This window comes from Rhamphochromis sp. 'chilingali', assembly GCF_963969265.1.
Source record: "Rhamphochromis sp. 'chilingali' genome assembly, chromosome: 18".
NCBI classification, from domain to species: Eukaryota; Metazoa; Chordata; class Actinopteri; order Cichliformes; family Cichlidae; genus Rhamphochromis; species Rhamphochromis sp. 'chilingali'.
The window spans coordinates 5004256-5022241 of NC_137945.1; the positions used below are offsets into that span (position 1 = coordinate 5004256).

Consider the following 17986-nt stretch of genomic DNA (forward strand, 5'->3'; position numbering starts at 1 on the left):
GCCCGGCTGTACCACGTGACTGGTTCATGAAGTGGTTCAAACTTTGCCGCGAGATATGACAGCGATATAAACCCCTCAGACTTCATTCAAAAATGTGGGTGTTTGATGGAGAGTTGCGGTTAGTGAGAGTTTGGAGACAGTTTGGAGGTTTATGAGAGTGAGGAGAGAAAGTCAGGAGAGAATGGAGCCAGCTAAGAAGAGGAGGATGTCCTCCCCTGTGTGGTAACATTTTGATCTTATTCCTCCCAACAAGGTATGTAAATTTCTACAGAAGATGTATTTTCATAATACTGATGGTGCAATACAATATATGTTAAGCTGTCTTTACTTTTGTACAAGGTGAAGTGTTTGCTATGTGCCAGGGAGCTGGGATATAACAACAACACCTCATCCATGCTTAGGCACTACAGAGCTTTGCCTGAGAATAAGGGGAACACCGATTGAGAAGCAAGAGGTGAGCCATCAAATGCCATGATAATATAGCATGCAGTAATGTTACTAAATGATATAACAATATTATACAACTGTAATAAGTTACGTGTGTGATATTTATATTTGTGCTTTGTCTTTATTGTCTTTCCTCAGGAGAACAATCTCAAATAGATGAAGACCTGGTCAGCATGGTGATCGAGGACTCCCAGCCATTTAGCATTGTGGAGGACAAAGGATTTAAAAGATTTGTTAAATCATTAAATCCTAGCTATGTTCTCCCCACCAAAAAGGTCATAAAAAAATTTAGTTTTTACAGAATAAAATGTGAACAGGCAGGACTGAGGCCTCAGTGTGTAGCTGTCCATACCTCAACGTTACAAAAGCACAACCACTGTCCTCACCTCACAGTAAATGATCATTTCCATTTTAAGCATTTCCAAATGATCATTTTCCATACTGCCAGTATAAATATACACAGTATGCTGCCATCACTACAATATAGATGTTTTACACACTCCTTTTGTTGTTGACTGTGTGCAAAAGGCCACACTTCAAATTCTTGCCAACTAATATTTTTATGTCCAGTAGGTGTCCTACTAGAGCAAATGAAGCTTCAAGAAGCTTTGTGCTGGGGTGAACCAATTGGATGAAAAGCTTCAGTGCTTCATGAAGCTTCATCTGCCCATCACTACTGTTCAGTGTGAGTGGAGAACAGCCAAGTCTCCTCCTCTGATAAACCTCCATCTGTGCCACTGAAAACAGTTCATCTGACTGTGACTGTAAACATGTTTCCATTTGTCACTTCAGTCTTTACTCTGAAAAACAGGAAGCGAAATCACAGCTCAAACTATTTCTTTGTTTAACATTTTAAATGTTTATTTAACATTTTCAAGACTTCACGTTCAAAATACATTCAATAAAAACTTGATAAGGTAAGATTATTTATATAGCACAATTCAACAACAAGGTGATTCAAAGTGCTTTACAGAGACATTAAAAAAAATAAAATAAAATGAAAAGCATGATTTAAAATGGATTAAAAAACAGTAGATAAAATCAGAACAGTAGATAAAATCAGTAGTTAAAATGTAAGTTTTGAAATTTAAGCTTAACCCTCCTGCCATCCTTTAAAAAACTCACACCCATCACCCTAGGGACCATTCTCAGCCACGGCATAAAAAGACCATATATCCATATTTTATTCCACTTTAAATTAGCCAACCTTGTAAAACTACTTCTCCCTGAAATATTCATGTAAAGTTTTAATTATATTTTCGTTGTTTTAACCCTTCAAATCCCAGTGTTATTACATGAGCGCCCTGTGTTATAAGCCCCAAAAACCAAAAAACGAAACTAAATATTTCCACAAAAAACCAGTTTAAGTAATATGTGATTGTCATTATAAGTAGGCCTTTAGATGGACCAAAGATTGGCACCAACATACATTTTGACCTGCCATTATTTCTTTTGCATTTTTCTTGCAATTTAAAAATTAAAACTTCAAGGCCCTGAGTCTTCATTGACATCCAAGAAAAGAAGAAAAAATAAAATCATATGATGATAATTTGGGGTTGAAAAATAGCGTTTATAATGGAAGTCAATGGGCAGAAAATGGTCCCCAGGGTGATGGGTGTGGGGGTTTCTGCTGCTCAGCCATTTTAGGCTGATTTAAGGAATTCACACTGGAATATTAACATTGACAGGTAAAAACTATCCTGTGGCAAGTTTGGTTATATTCCACTGAACACAGTGGAAATGGCAGCCATTTAACACATAGCAGTGGCACAAAAAGGTCCCAAGAAGGCAGGAGGGTTAAAAGTGTGGATTTGGTGTTTTATTCAAATGCAGCTGAGAACAGGTGAATCTTCAACCTGGATTTAAATAAACTCAGTGTTTCAGCTGATGTGAGGCTTTCTGGGAGTTTGTTCCAGATATATGGAGCATAAAAGCTGAATGCAGCTTCTCCGTGTCTGGTTCTGACTCTGGGAACTGATAAAAGACCGGATCCAGATGACCTGAGGGATCTGGAAGGTTCATACTGGGTCAGGAGGTCACTGATAACATGACAACAGATTTTTTCATCCAACTGCTGAAGCAAAGCAAACCACTCAACATGAACACTGAAGCAGAACAGTTTAGAAAGCTTAAAATGGAACTAGGGAACCATTTTCATTCATAGTTGCCTCATCAGATCTTTACAGGAGATTCCATCTGAACTCTGTGGAGCCTGATCTCAGGAGTTTTGAGTCTCACCCTGAAAGCAGAAGAGGATCTTTCTGTCTCTGCAGATTCACTGTGATGGGAGTGATTTCAGCCCTGAGTGATCAAGGTGATGTTTGCACAGAGCAGATAATTTAGTGAATGTTTTGGGACATTGGTAACAGTGAAACAGTTTTTTAGTAACGTGGGATCGTTTGTGTTCGGTGTATGAACTGAGATTCCTGAAGCTCTTGTCACACTGGTCACAGCTGTAGTTTCCTTCCATGTGTGTACGTTCATGCTTGTTACAATGACATGAGCGTGAAAAGCTTTTGTCACAGTGTCTGCACTTGTATGGTTTCTCTCCTGTGTGGACTCGTTTGTGTGTTTTAAGCCCATCTGCAGTGGTGAAGGATGACCCACACTGATCACAGAGGTGCTCTTTAACCCCACTGTGAATCAGTTCATGTTGTTTTAATCTACTTGATGTGGTGAAACTTCGCCCACATTCTTTGCAGTGTTCCAGTTTGTCTCCAGTGTGTTCACGTTGATGTGTTTTTAGGCTTTTTCTATGGCTGAAAGTTTTTCCACAAAGGTCACAATGAAACTCTTTCCCACCACCACAGTGATGACAGGGTTGAGAACTGGATCCATCTGTGTCGCTCTGCTTCTAAACAAAGACACAAAGACAGTGTAAGTCAGTCCTTCAACATTTTTATCCTGAACGTCGCCTGAAATAAAGAGCATCTCTGCAGACGTCCAATTACATTTGACTGTTTCATTTAACACACTCAGTTTAGTGGGCTGTAAAAACTACAATACTACCACCATAATACTACATTAATACTGATACTACTAATATGTTACAATAACATCTGACTTGCACTAAAGTACTACTATCCTAATATCTGCAGGGTACCAACACAGTGCAAAACTACTAATGTAACACTGCAATAATACTAATTTAATACTGCATTAATAACACTAACTGTGTAGTTATAACACTCAGCTGAATGGGACACAAGAAAAATACTACTACCCCCATGACACTGCAATTATAATATTAAATGAGTATTTTAACACTACTACTATACTACAATACTATTATGTAACAACACAACTTTGTTAACCATAATAGAAGATTACTGAATGTTTGGTTTTGTACTTATTTTCATTAGTGTTTTATTTTATTCCATGTACTCCTAACAGAGGAATCAGGCTCTGTAAACAAAAGGCCATTTATGTGGAAATAATAACAATGTCATTATATACCAGGAAACTGCCTGAACATTAAATAACACCATCATATTAATTTTCAGCACTTTTAGTTTTTCATGATCCTGTAAACAAAAATCAAAACTGACATGAAAATCTGAATAATCACTCAGAGCTGCTTTTCCATGCAGTAGAATTGCTAACATGCTAACACAGTTTAATGAGCAGAGTTGTTCCAAACAGTCAGGCTAAAATGACAAAATACAAATATAAATACATACCTCACAGTAACTGCACTTGTAGAGTCTCTTTCTGGTGTGGATCTGTTGGTGTTCTCTCAGGTAACGTGGAGCTTTAAAAGACTTCTCACACAGGTCGCATTTGTAAGGTCTCCCCTCAGTGTGGGTAAACATGTGGCGTTGTAACAATGTGTTGTTTATAAACTGTTTGCCACACTGATCACAGCAGTACACTTTAACTCCAGTGTGGATGAGTTGGTGTCTTTTTAGAGCACTCTTCCAGAAAAAAGACTTTCCACACAAGTCACAGCTGAATTGTCTCTCTCCAGTGTGGATGACCTGATGCTGTTTTAGTTCATACTTCCAAGTAAAATCCTTCCCACACTTGTCACAGGTGTATGTTTTCTCTCTCTTTCTTGGTTGAGGTTTGTCGGCCTCCTGAGAGCGCTGACTTCTCGCTCCATGTTGGTCCTGCAGTGACAGAGATACAAACAGAGGCAGTGAGTGAAATGCAGTCGTGGAACAAACTCAACCTTCAAATTCCCTCCATTAACACTAGTTTTAAACCTGAAGGTGGAGTGTGGCACCAAGCACCTTAAAGGCATCTTATCCCCACCTGCTGGTAGTTCTAACACATTACATCCAACCTGGTCTTAAAAATAATTCATGACTGTTCAAACACTCTAAAATATTTTTCCTTTTTTTCCTTACTTTTACTCCCCACAGAAAAAAAGGACTTTCTACTCATTGTATTTACAAAACAGATTTTTTGCTTTTGGTTTGAGAAATTTGAGAGGAGTCATTTCATCACTAAGGGCATCAAACATCAAACCAATATGAACCTAAAAAGTAACACATGAAATAATCCTGATCGTGTACTAATCACCAGGGTATGAAACATAAAAAGAGATGAAAGAGGCAAAACTGTGAGTCATAGTCAGGAGTTAAAGTGAGACGTTGTTCTTCTTTCTTTTTTGCACAGCACCTGAACAAACAGGTAATTTCAAATGCAGCGTTTCTATCAACAAACATCAGCAAACACACAAACTGTTTGTGTGCAGTTTGTCTCACAGTGTGTTGCTGGCTAAAGGTCCAGCTGCTGTACATCACAGGGAGAGAAAAGGAAGAGAGCTAACTTCACTCAGAGATGGAGAAAGATAAGACACACAGGACAGGAGAGGAAGAAGAGAGGTTAGATTTAAAGGGAAGGACTGCTCAGTGGGATTTGATCAACTGGAGATTAAAGCTTACATGTAAGTCCTCATGTGTTGAAATCAGATATTGGGTCTGTACATGTGACATTATGTTTTTTCAGATTATGAAAGCTGCTGCAAAACAATCTGAAGCAGATTAACTGTGTTATTTAAAGACTGCATGAAGATCCTCTGCAGGTTAGTGCAGGATAAACAGGTTCGTTTGCTGAACTGTGATGGATTTAAAGTAAAGAACAGTGTGTGACTGGTGCACAGTGACTGTGGTGCTCATGTCACAGTTAGATTACATCAAGTGTAGCAGAGATTCATTTAAACTGAAGCTCATGATGCTGACATTCATTCACTGAGTTCCACCTTCATACCAACAGTATAGTGTCTAATATAAAGACAGTGTACTGTCAGTGTAGAGGATGGAAATCAGCCAGGACAGCTCATGAAACATCTGCTGACATCTGGTTGAAATCAGTTGTGTACATCCACAGAGAGGAGCAGGTCAGCTGATCACAGCCTGTACTTTAAGAAAATCTACTGGAGCTCTCAACAGAAATTATTGTGAGCTGTGATTCTTTTCCCCACGCTGAGCCACTACAGCTGATTTTAGGGTTCCCACCTGCTCAATCCCACTTTAACCTCTTCCCTGCTCATGTTCCTGTTTAGAGGCAAAGTCACCCTCTACAGTGTAGGCAACAGAAAATACACACATGTTTTATTTTCCTTCATTTTCCTTCATTCGGGCTGCTGTTGTGATGCTTTGAATGTGTATTTTTGGGGTGAAGAACAAAATGTTATGTCCATTTGATTAATAAATAATTTCGATGAATAAGCCTTACACATGTGCTGTGGTGTAGTCTTTCTTTGCTTGTGACTTAATAATGTTTGTAAACATAATAGTCTAAAAAACAACATAATATGCAACACAGTCATATAACAGGTTGGGAGGATGAGAGTTTTAGACGTGACTGATTATTTGGTGAAACTGTGATATTTTCCTCACCTTCTGTGTTGAGCTCATTGTTTCCTCTGTAGTGACTCAGCTGAGTCCAGATGGCTGAAAATGTTCCTCTGCTGCTCCGTCAGACTCTTCTCCTCCTGCTGATCAGCTGGGACACAAAACAGATCTTTGTTAGGCTCCACACTGCACTGAAGAGTCAAAGTGTCTCATATGTTCATCTGACAACACAAAGTACAAATTTCACTCTGATTGCTTGTAGAAATCTTGTGAGACGTGTTGTGCTGCAAAGTGAGGAAACTCTCTCACTCACTTATACTTCAGGAGGAACTTTGTGACATTGGCTCTAATATTCTAAGCAGCCCTTTACTATGACAGGGCCAGAAAGTCCTATTTGAAGGTTTGGGAGAAGGACCATGTTAAAGGTGGATTGGGGTTTATACACTTTGTTATGATACAGGTAAGGCTGTAAGAGCCTGAGAAGGTGTCCTGAATGAACCTCTAAAACCAGTTTTCAGTTAACGACTCTGCTTCAGTCTGGAAAACAGCAACTACAAGTTTAAAGACTCCATCAACAATTCACACCCAGCAACAGCCTGAACAGCTCCTCCTGTGGTTTCCACAAACAGGGACAGACCTGTTACTCCCCCACCCCACACTTTCAACTCCTTCAGCCCCCCAGTCCCACCACCTCCACCATTCCCCGACAACCAATGATTAAAGCTCATTGATCAAATGCTGTGATTGCAGTGACTCACTCACTGTGAACGGTAATCATCGCCACTGATCAGCGGTCTTTGATTAATGAGCTTTGATCAGTGGTTTCAGTGCTTTCCTTCCTGCTTTGACTGCAGCTGTGTTTGACACAGGAAGACATTTTTACATTCTTTTACGACTCGGTGGGGGCCACTAGAGGCTATAAGAGCTTGAGTAACCCTCCACCAGTTGGAGATTTGATGTCTCCCCATCCGGATGGTTTGTGCTCAAAGGTGTTGAATTGTATGAAATGAAGTAATTGTTGATTGAGCATTTATACACCGAGTATTGTCCTTCCTTCAGCCCAAAGATCGAAAGAATTGGGAGAAATTAACCACCACAATATATTTTTATTCTCTGTGCTTTCAAATATGAACACTGTTTACTTTCATCTCTGTTTCATTAGTTTTTGTTAACATCTTCCTGTGCATCACTTTACAGCAGCCACACTCATTAAAATGAGACTTTGTAGGAGTTCACTTCCTCTCATGTGTTCATCCACAGCAGCTGGACAATAAAGTTTATTGTGACCCTGATACTGCAGCAGATCGCTCTCATCCATTTCCTGTTATCGCTTCAAATAGAAATGAGGCTGTAGAGGTTTGGTGCAGGCAGAAAAACAGCTGCAGGGACAATGAAAAGACTTTTCTGCTCCAACTTCTCCCAGCATGCTGAGCTAATGATTAGTTGGTGTTTTTCTCCAAACACTCTCTCACTCTTCTCTCAACGTGTTCACAATAAACTGTGAACAGACACCGAGGAGAGCAGCAGAAGACCTCATTCAGGAGCTAAACTCAACATGAACTGAACTCACAGTAAAGTTAGCTCGGTGCTTACCTTTAGATGAGCCCACAAACCGAGAGAAACTCCGCGATGAAGCTGCAACTCTTTCCAAACACAGGAAACAGATCAGGGAGCAGAGACCCACGTGGTTCACGCTGATCTCAGCTACGATCCAGGAGACAAGGGTGGGCAGATCGATGCAGATATCGATCCAAACGTTGGTAGTGGTATATGATCGATACTTTGGTTTGTTTTCTCCTCTAAGTTCACTACTTTACTCGCTTTGGATGAAAAAGTAGCTCCGTCTGTGCAAACTGCGCACGGCATGTCACCACCGAGCATGCTTCTTCTTCTTTATACGTTTGGCAAATAACAAAATGGTGCATTACCGCCACCAACTGGTATGGAGATTGAATTGAAACGTCGACTAGCAACAGTTTACTCTCTTTTAAAACCTGGAATAAGGCCTGATCACTTTCACTTCTTGAGTCTTTTTGCAGTAAATCAATAAGATCCAGTTCCATTTTTATGTTACTGAGTTTTTGGATCCGTATAATATATCATGTTCTATAGTTTCCTCTTCTCCACAGGAATCACATTTACCTGTATTATATTTCCCTGTCATGAATAGTGTAGAGTTCAAACCAGTATATCCAAATCTTATTCTAGATATGACCACCTCCTCTCTTTTCCTCTCCTTCTTGTGCTTCTCATCTCTCCTCCTCTCCTTTGAATCATGCATGAAGCTGAATCGCGATGAAGCTGGAACTCTTTCCAAACACAGGAAACAGATTAGGGAGCAGAGACCCACGTGGTTCACGCTGATCTCAGCTACGATGCAGGAGACAAGGATGGGCAGATCGATGCAGATATCGATCCAAACGTTGGTACTACTTTATTCGCTTTGAATGAAAATCCAGCTCCTTTTGCGCAAACACCTCTCTTGAAGCGTCCACACTTTGCTCCGCCCTTCTTCTTCTTTTACTTCTAGGTGCAGGGTATTGAGCTTTGAGGATCCCAGTCAAACCTAGCTTCGAAGCACATGCTAAAAGCACTTCTACTTGTGTATTTTTCAAAAAAGGAGACCGTACCCAAAATATTAACTCTCAAAAAACAACAATCACAGGACATTTTACAGAGTTCAAATGTGCAGCTGCAGCGCAAATGACAGCAAACACTTTTTGTAAGCCTAACAGCTTCCAGATCATTTATTCTGACAATACAGCAAGAAGGTCATCACTGCTTCAAGCACTGCCTATATGAGCTGGTCAGAGAGCAAGGACAGCAAGCAGTCCTCTGCCCTTGAAGAAAAGACATCTGCCCAAGATGAAGAAACTTCCTCTCCAGAAGATGAGGGGAGAATCTGCAAAGAGGCTGACTGCATCATTCACCACTGATGATGAGTACTAGCCAGTGCCCGAATCCTCTTCTTTGGGGGAGGATTGGTGTTGGGGGGCATGGAGGTGGAGGCTGAGCAGCTGATGGAAAAGAACATAGGGGCATTTTCTGAGACCGAGGAGCCGGTGACTGAGTGGATCACCTGAGATCTACTTTTGAACTTTTTATAATAAAGGAGATTTAGCTGCTGTGCACCCTCACAAACCTGCACAGGGGGCGAAGGTGCAAGGATTGGAGGATTATAGATGAAGTGGAGACTACACCAGAAGAAACCAATACATAGCATGTTGGATGACAACACTGGAAGTTCTCAGGAAGTAACAAATGGCATAGGGTTCAGACTCCAACTGACGGAGGAGCTCTGAGGACAATGTCTTTACTTCGGTCACTTTGGAAGAGGAACTCTTTATATGAAAACTGGCACAGGGGAAACAACCCAGAGCTTCCTCCCCAGCTCCTCCAGTTGCAACAGAGGAAGATTTTGTTGTCTGTCTTTGGCTTCACCGAAACTGCCACGGCGATATCCCACATGCCAAAGCAACAGAGGAATGTGCTTCTTTTGACAGCAGCACACAAGGAACCAGTCAGTGATGGGGAATAAAGGATGCGTGAAAGCAAGAAGCAATCCTGGATTACAATAGGCACAAATACACATTGATAACTTAGAGAGGATGTTGGCACCTCGAGTTGTAGAAGGAAAACTAACTGATGGCTGATGGCTCTTTTCTCCAATCTCCTGGATGTCTTGGGATACGATGCCTTTGTCCAGCTGGAAACAACTTCACTGAAGTGGGGGAGTCCTCTACAGCCTACAAATGAAGAGTGATCCTGGGAGAGCTGGGACACATGCTGGTGACCTCAACAACTGCAAGACACACTTGTCCCTGATTCTCAGCCACTTCTGCCATTGATCTCAAGATACAGTAGTCTGAACCAGAGTGTGATCCACACTCCACCAACGAAATGAGAAGAAGGTGCAAAAGGCGCACCACCAGGATTGGAACAGCAGCCCCATGCACCAGGTGTAGAAAGTGTACAAAAACCACTCTACTGTGGTTAGCACATCATGCTGCTAATGAGCATACACACAGAAGCACACACTGGAATATAAATTTTGATCATTTTAGTGGTCATTTCAATGGTTATTTGGTCATTAAATTGCCTTTCTGGCCACTAACATACCATGTGTGATTTTCTTTTTGGGTATTCATCTCCCCCGCAAAAAATAAAATAAAGTAAAGATCAATCATTGTTACTGGTACTGGTACTGATTATAATCATGACCTATAGGGCCTGGCACGGTGTAGCTCTAACTTACATCAGTTATCTTCTTCTTCCTTATCGCCCCAGCAGGTCCCTGAGGTCTCGTGATCAGGGCTTGCTGGTTGTCCAGCATACAAGTTTAAAAACAAAAGGTGACCGAGCGTTTGTATCAGTGGCTCCCAGACACTGGAACTCGCTCCCTTTGAGTTTGAGATCTGTGGACTCAGTCATTTCTTTTAAAAAGCAGTTAAAAATGTATCTGTTTATACTTGCTTTTGGTTGATTTTGTTTGAGGTTGTATGTCCATTTCTGCTTCTGTGAAGCACTTTGTGATTTTTATCTTGAAAGGTGCTATAAATTAAATTTTACTTTCCTATACTTTACAACATTACAGGTCAGTTGCAAAAACAATAAAGCTAAAACATGACAAAGATACCGACTGTAAATCATGACATGAGTCCTCATTAAGATCAAGATAACTGGTGACTTTAATGGCATAAATCCAGGATGTCTCTGATGACATGACATGAGCAGTGTTATAATTTATGAAAGTAATGAAGGATTTTATTACTAAAAACATGCAGGAGTGGGTTTTTTTTTTTTTAAAACCTTTAGGGAAATGAAGTTGTGGCTACAAACAAATATATTTTAGCAATTACACAAGTTGTTTAAAGATGGAAGAAAGCATGTTATCTAGCATATCAAGACTATCTCTAGTCTGAAAACTGAAGGCTCTCCCTTCCATTCTACTTTAAAAATACTCTAGGAACAACAAGTAGGCCTGCAGAGCGAGAGCGAAGTGCTCTAATAGGGTGATATGGTACTACAAGGTCATTAAGATAAGATGGGGCCTGATTATTTAAGACCTTGTATGTGAGGAGCAGGATTTTGAATTCAATTCTGGATTTAACAGGAAGCCAAAACAGGAGAAATATGCTCTCTCTTTCTAGTCCCTGTCTGTACTCTTGCTGCAGCATTTTGGATTAACTGAAGGCTTTTTAGGGGGTTTTAAGGACATCCTGATAGTAAGTCCAGCCCGGAAGAAATAAATGCGTGAACTAGTTTTTCAGCATCACCCTGAGACAGGATATTTCTAATTTTAGAGATGTCGTGAAAATGGAAGAAAGCAGTCTTACGTATTTGTTTAATATGTACATTGAAGGACATGTCTTGGTCAAAAATTACTCCTTACAGAATCTGGTTAGATACCATATTTCTAAGATTTTCAGGACCTCAGTTTGTTCTGAATTAACAAGCAGAAAGTTAGCGGCCATCCAGGTCTTTATGTCTTTAAGACATTCCTGCAGTCTAACTAAATGGTGTGTGTTACCTGGCTTCATTGATTGATAGAGCTGGGTGTCATCAGCATAGCAGTGAAAATGTATGCTATGTCTTCTAATGATACTACCTGGGGGAAGCATTGTATACATGTAGGTACACTAGTACCTACTCAGTTTTGGTCATTTTCCATTATAATTAACTACCAACTAATGTGGGTGGAGTCATTATAGCAATATGGTTGAAACTGCTGGGTTTCAAAGATGGCGGTTTTGATTTTCATGAATGAGTCGCTCTCATGACTCACAGAGTGATGCCAATGACTGGCAAAATGGCATCACGCTGCCTGTTTGTCATGGCTGCAGTCTGTCTTTGAATTTTGTAAATAAAGTCTGCACACATACTTGCTTCATCGCTGGGCAGGGATAGCTCAGTAGGTAGAGTGGTACCCCCGTGGTCGGGGGTTCGATTCCCCTCAACAGCTACCCTGAGGTACCCCTGAGCAAGGTACCGTCCCTACACACTGCTCCCCGGGCGCCCAGTGGCTGCCCACTGCTTCATGAATGAGTGAATGGGTTAAATGCAGAGAGGGATTTTCCCCACGGGGACCAATAAAGTACACTTTCTTAAGCAGGCAAAGGTTATACAAAAATCATACAGTGCGATTCTAAACACAAAATCTAAATGTGAGGATTAACGATCATTTTCCCATTACATCACTTTTATTATTGTTTATCATACAAAAATCACTAAAAGAGTTTTACTTCAACACCAAGTAACATCAACAACAATGAATACTCAGAGAGGTTCATTATGTGCATCATTACAGTGTTAGAGGTACAATTTTACACTTAGTGGTCATCCTTACTCTCACTATCGTCTCTTCTTCATCTGAAATTTATATGCAAAATATTAGTAATAATAATAAGGAAAAAAATTTAAAACAACAGATTACACGTGGAAATATGAAAGAGCTTTAGTTGTTCACCTGCTAAATGAGAGCTTGAACTCTTTAGTTAATCCTCTTCTGTCCGCGTCCTGACCTTGTCTCGTGTACATCATGTGTATGTGTAAGCATGCTGCAAAAAAAACCTTCTGCACTCTACGTCATCCTGCAATATATCAATACAGACAGTAACACTGAATGAAGCTCTTAACTCTCAAAATACGGAGCGCCGACTCAGTTATGAGCACATTCGCATTATGTATATAACAAAACAGCTTTATCTAATACTTTAAATAAGAATCAAATAATACCCCCCCCCCCCCCCCCTACTCTAACAACCACCATACATCAAACACTTCTGATCTAAGGTTTACAGTAGTTTGATAGATCTAGATTCTAACTAGTCAGTGCTCCAAACAATCAGTCACATTTAGCTCTGAAAGAACAAGTTCATTCTCGAGATCCTCAAAGCATGTTTCAGGTCTCGTAAAATCCCTTAATAAAGTGTAATGACCCCAAAATCCTATTTAGGGTGTCAGATAATGTGTCAGGACAAATTAGCTATGTCAAAGGAGCTACAGTTTAACAAACTGCTGTTGATATATTTACTGTGGTATTTAGGATCTAATGCACAGCCCACAAAGCAGTCTACCTGCCATGCAGAGCGTGCACAAGTCATTGTTAGTCAAATGGCTGTGAAATTTGCATATTATTTTTGATCACATCAGAACTAGAGAAAAGTTTGAAACCAAGCAATTCATATACACCTTTCCTGTTTTTTTGATAATTGGAGAGTCATGTAAATTTAAATATTTTGTGACGCAATTAAAAAGTCACACCAATAACCACCTTATTGAACACACACTGAACTTTTCAGGCAAAACTGCCTGGCGGTTTTATCAGGTGTTGTCTGCGTTCCATCGCTGATCCCTCATCAGTGACACAGAGCCTCAACCTGCACGTCACTAAGTTGGTGCTTGGCACACTCTTGTTGGAGGAGGGCGCTTTTTCACCCCTCACTCTCTCGTTCTAACGCAGCTGTGGGTTGAAAGGGCAGAGCACGTTGTACACCCTTGTTGTCTTCCTCAGCGTCTTAACGCAGGGATCTTTCTTAACCTTTGCGGTTTTTTCTGTGTGCTCTGGAATCTTCTTGTGATGAGCAGCAGGACCCCAAATGACATGACTTGGGCCCTTGACCGCTGTCTGGGCTGTCGGCTGTGCCTGGACTGGTCCCTGCTTCCCGCTCTCTGAAGATTTCTGATCAGCACCCAGTTTCAGTCTGGAGCTTCCACCCTTGGGATGATTTCTCCCAGCAATACTCTTGATACTGCACCTGTATTTCCTTACTTGAAGGAAAAACTTCTAACCGTTTTGAAAATATATCAATCATCATCAATCAGCATTCCACTTTCTGTTCAGTGAACTTGTAGGTTATCAACAACTTATCTAATAGCACCTGTAGGGGTTTAATACCTGTACATTAACTGTTAGTCACACAAATCATAGAAAAATCACTGAAAATTGTAGAAAACTGTAGAAAAATCACCAGATAGTTATAGAGTAAACCTGAAATCCCTCCTTTTGATACATTGTCCTTCCCATGTGGCAATTTACCATAATTTCTCATGGTTAGCGCTGGCCAACTGTGGGGAAGAAGGACCCAAATGCTGGACTCTTTGATGAGTGCATTTTATATACAGTGGAGCAAATACCAAGAACACAAATCCCTGTGAGCTCACTAGACTCCCATGTCATGTCTTCACCCAAACGTTCGTGCTCTCTGCTCTCGTCTTCCCAAACTCCCTGTGTGTTCTTTCCTTTTTCGTCCACGCTCCTCCTACAGGGAAACACTAACTCCCGCGGGCATACATGACCAGCATGACACTACACTTAGACACACACTAACTATGGAGTGTAACTCAACGATCCAGCGTCGAGGAGCTCTAAGCTACACTCCTATGTTACTCCCCTGACAAGTCAGATCAGCTGCAGGTGTGTAAGGTCCTTAGTTGTGGCCAAAAAACAAAACAAAAGCAAAAACAAAGAAACCCTGGTGTATTGGCTCCATTTTTTGATAAATAATTGTATATATTTACACAATGTGTGCATAAGTTTTCAAAATACACAATTTATATTTGCATGGCTGTAGGTGGCTGTAGGTTTGCATGTGAGTGGCTGTAGTTCAGGTGGTAGAGCAGGTCATCTACTGATCGGAAGGTTGGTGGTTCGATTCCTGGCTTTCCCCAGTCTGCATGCCAAATATCCTTGTGTGTGAATGTTACTTAGAAAGCAACTAGAACAATGTGCTTGTGTGAATGGATGAATGCACAAGTTGTGTAAAGCGCTTTGAGTGCTCAGAAGAGTAGAAAAGCACTATATAAGAACCAGTCCATTTACCATTTCAAATTATAAAATAATTTATTTAACATGTCTGTGGTTTTTACAGTAAAAAAATACTACTAGGGTAGTCTTTTGTATGATTTCAGGAATCTTGTGTTAATACAGTGTGTCAATAAAAAAACAAATAAATTCAGACACGTGAGGTTGAGCTACAAACAATGATACAAAGCAAGGCAGGAAAAAACAACCTTTCTGATCTTCTAAATTGGTACACTCCTGTAAGATCACTGAGGTCTGTGGATGCTCTCAGCTGTCCCGAGGTCCAGGTTAAACACAGAGGAGACCGGGCCTTTGCTGTGACTGCTCTTAAATTGTGGAACAAACTGTCACACGAAGACCTCTCCAACATTGGACACTTTCAAAACCCGTCTAAAAAATCCACTTATATTCCTTGGCTTTTAAATCAGGATGAGTTTGTACTACTTTTATCTTACTTCTTACTCAAATCTTCTAATTTTATGATTCTTTCATGTCTTCTTATGTTTTATCTCTTTTATCTCTTTTATCTCTTTTTATGATCTTAAATGTCCATCACCTTGGTCAACAGTTGCTGTTTTCCATGTGCTATATAAATAAATTTGACTTGACTGGACTTGACTATATATTCAGGAGTGTTGCAATGCTATGGAGGAACTGCAGTATTTGCAGGAGTTAATAATGCCAGCTAACATTAAACTTCTGATTCAAACTTTTTCATTTAAACTGAGAGAAAAATAGAGAACAAAGGCAAATGAGATTCTCGAGAAGACTGGCCAAAGAGCATGTTTCCCAGATATTGTTTTAGAAAGAAAGTTTCGGATAACAAATGGAGTTTAAGCTGTGCAAAATGTTTATTCTGTAAACTGAATGGAGGAAAACCCAGCCAACAACAGATGGCAGACCTGCCAGAGGAAAGAGTGGTTCCAGATCTGCAACCTTTCAGAAACATTGGTCTAGATTATTTTGGTCCACTTGTTGTGAAAAGAGGGCGCAGTATTGTAAAACGGTATGTAGTAGCGTTCACTTGCATAACAAGCAGAGCCGTGCACCTCGAAGGGGATTACTTTTTAGATACTGACTCATGCATTAATGCACCATCAGAAAAGCTATCACAGGACACAAATGACCTCCAAGCATTAACACCGAACCACTTCCTCGTCATGAAGTGAAAACCAGCTCTTAAGGGCCCCTGAATGATTTTCTCCATCTGGAAAGAACAGGCCTGTTGCAACCTGTAATATGTCCTTTTTCTTGGCATCCTTGCAAATGTCTGTTTTTCTTGTTCCTCCTCCTCGTCTAGCTCTAACCTGCTTGAAAACCTCAGTGTCTTCATCATAATGCATCCATCCTATTTCTATTTTTCTATTTCTCTTCAGAGCATTTCTTTTATGGGTTGTTTGGAAATGTTCTTTTTGCCGTGTGCTACTGCCATCCTCTTCAGATAATTTTCTTTTGGACAGTTTGGATTTCAGCCATTCAAAAAGCGCTGACTTGCGGCTGCTGCCCCTCCGTCTGTAAAATCCAAATACTGCTAGACAATCACCGTATGATGGCAAATTGTTAGGGTCCCTGGGTCGTTGACCCAGTGTTTTGTGTTTTTGGTTCTTTGATTTTGTTATTTCATTATTTTCTAGCTTTGCTTTATGGGTTTTAGGATCATTCTTAGTTTAGGTTCTCTGGGTGGGGTTTGGTTAGAGTTTTAGTGTTCTGGTTTTCTGTCTGTGTTCCATAGTTGCTGTCTCCCCTGTCTGCTGTATCCCCACATCCAGTCAGTGTCTGTGTCTACCCTAGTCCCACGTCTTTGTTCCCTTTGTTATAGTGCCTGCCTGTGAGTCTGTGTTATGTTTCCTGTTTTACTTTGAAAGTCCATGTCTGATGTTAATGTGTCTGGTTTTGCTTCCCCTTGGCTCGTTAGGCCTGATTTGCCCCAGCTGTGTTTCCCTCCTGTTACCCATTCCCTGATTGCTCCCTTTGTGTATTTAAGCCCCGTGTTTCTTTGTGTCTGTGTCGTGATCTACTCTCATTTATGCTGTGTGTTCCGTTTGCCTGGTCATGTAAGTTTATTTGGATTTTGGATTTCTGTTACTTTTTGCTAGTGATGGCCAAATGAAGCTTTCCGAAGCACTGAAGCTTGTATTGAAAAACGGTTCATTACTCGAAGCTTTTCAACACAGTCCTCTCCGGTGACATCTGGTGGTGAAAATTTTGAAGAGCAGCTTGAATCTGCAAAATAAAACGGACTGCTCAATTATCACTGCTCACTCAAGAGTGGAGTTCTCTCTGATATTGGGCCACCGTTCCGTTGCTTTGAACATGTAATTGGTTTTGTTTTCTCGATTGGGGGGCTGAAAAAAATGTAATGCGTATCTGCGTAATACATTTTGATCAATAAACTTTCCCTATTTAAACATGCACTATGGTGTGGCCTTTCTTTGCTCATAACTCCTTGATGTTGGTAAATACAATAAGTGAGCAATATATATAATATACATATGATAATGCACAGCACATTATGGAGTATGCCCCTGCTGTGAAGTCCTGCCTCCATCTACTTGTCGTTTAATCACTGGACAGCTGGACAGGTTCATACAAAATATTAGATTAGGCCAATTCCTATACATATTTTTGACCTAGGGGTGGGATTGATTGTGAACTGGAAAGGGAAAATGCTTAGGGGGCTGAGTACGGCTGCATCGTCACTGATTTGTAGAATCATTTTGATTCGATACAGGATCCGATTCAATTTGATTGGAATCTGGAAAGTTTTGCCTCAGTCAGAAATATTACAATTCTGGTCATGTATCAGTATATATCCATAATTTCGTATCTATTAAAAGAAAGCTGACACATGTGAGACTTAATTAGAGATGTAAACAGAGAGTTATGAAACCTGCAGCTGCAGAAGCCAGCGGGAAAAAAAGAGGCAAACACAGCG

The 17986-nt window shown here is 40.5% G+C and overlaps 1 protein-coding gene across 2 annotated transcripts; it reads right to left on the minus strand.

The window, feature by feature from the left end:
• Window positions 1-1280: 1280 nt before the first annotated feature.
• LOC308386426 (uncharacterized protein) lies at window positions 1281-8131 on the minus strand. 2 transcript variants are annotated; one of them, XM_080865941.1, is made up of 4 exons: window positions 7842-8131; window positions 6294-6399; window positions 4128-4556; window positions 1281-3301 (listed from the first exon to the last, which is right to left on the minus strand). In XM_080865941.1, exons 2-4 carry the CDS (start codon window positions 6309-6311, stop codon window positions 2723-2725), a joined length of 1026 nt encoding a protein of 341 aa, XP_080722067.1. In that variant the 5' UTR covers window positions 6312-6399; window positions 7842-8131; the 3' UTR covers window positions 1281-2722. The 2 variants fall into 2 exon arrangements, with proteins under 2 accessions (XP_080722067.1, XP_080722068.1); XM_080865942.1 differs by lacking the exon at window positions 7842-8131 and having other exon boundaries at window positions 1281-3298; window positions 6294-6886.
• Between the last annotated feature and the right edge of the window lie 9855 nt (window positions 8132-17986).

Excerpts from the sequence above, each read along its gene's own strand:
- LOC308386426 (XM_080865941.1), bottom strand. Across the intron at positions 3,302-4,127 it reads ACAAGTGCAGTTACTGTGAG|AAGCAGAGCGACACAGATGG; the intron begins GTATGTATTTAT and ends GTCTTTGTTTAG.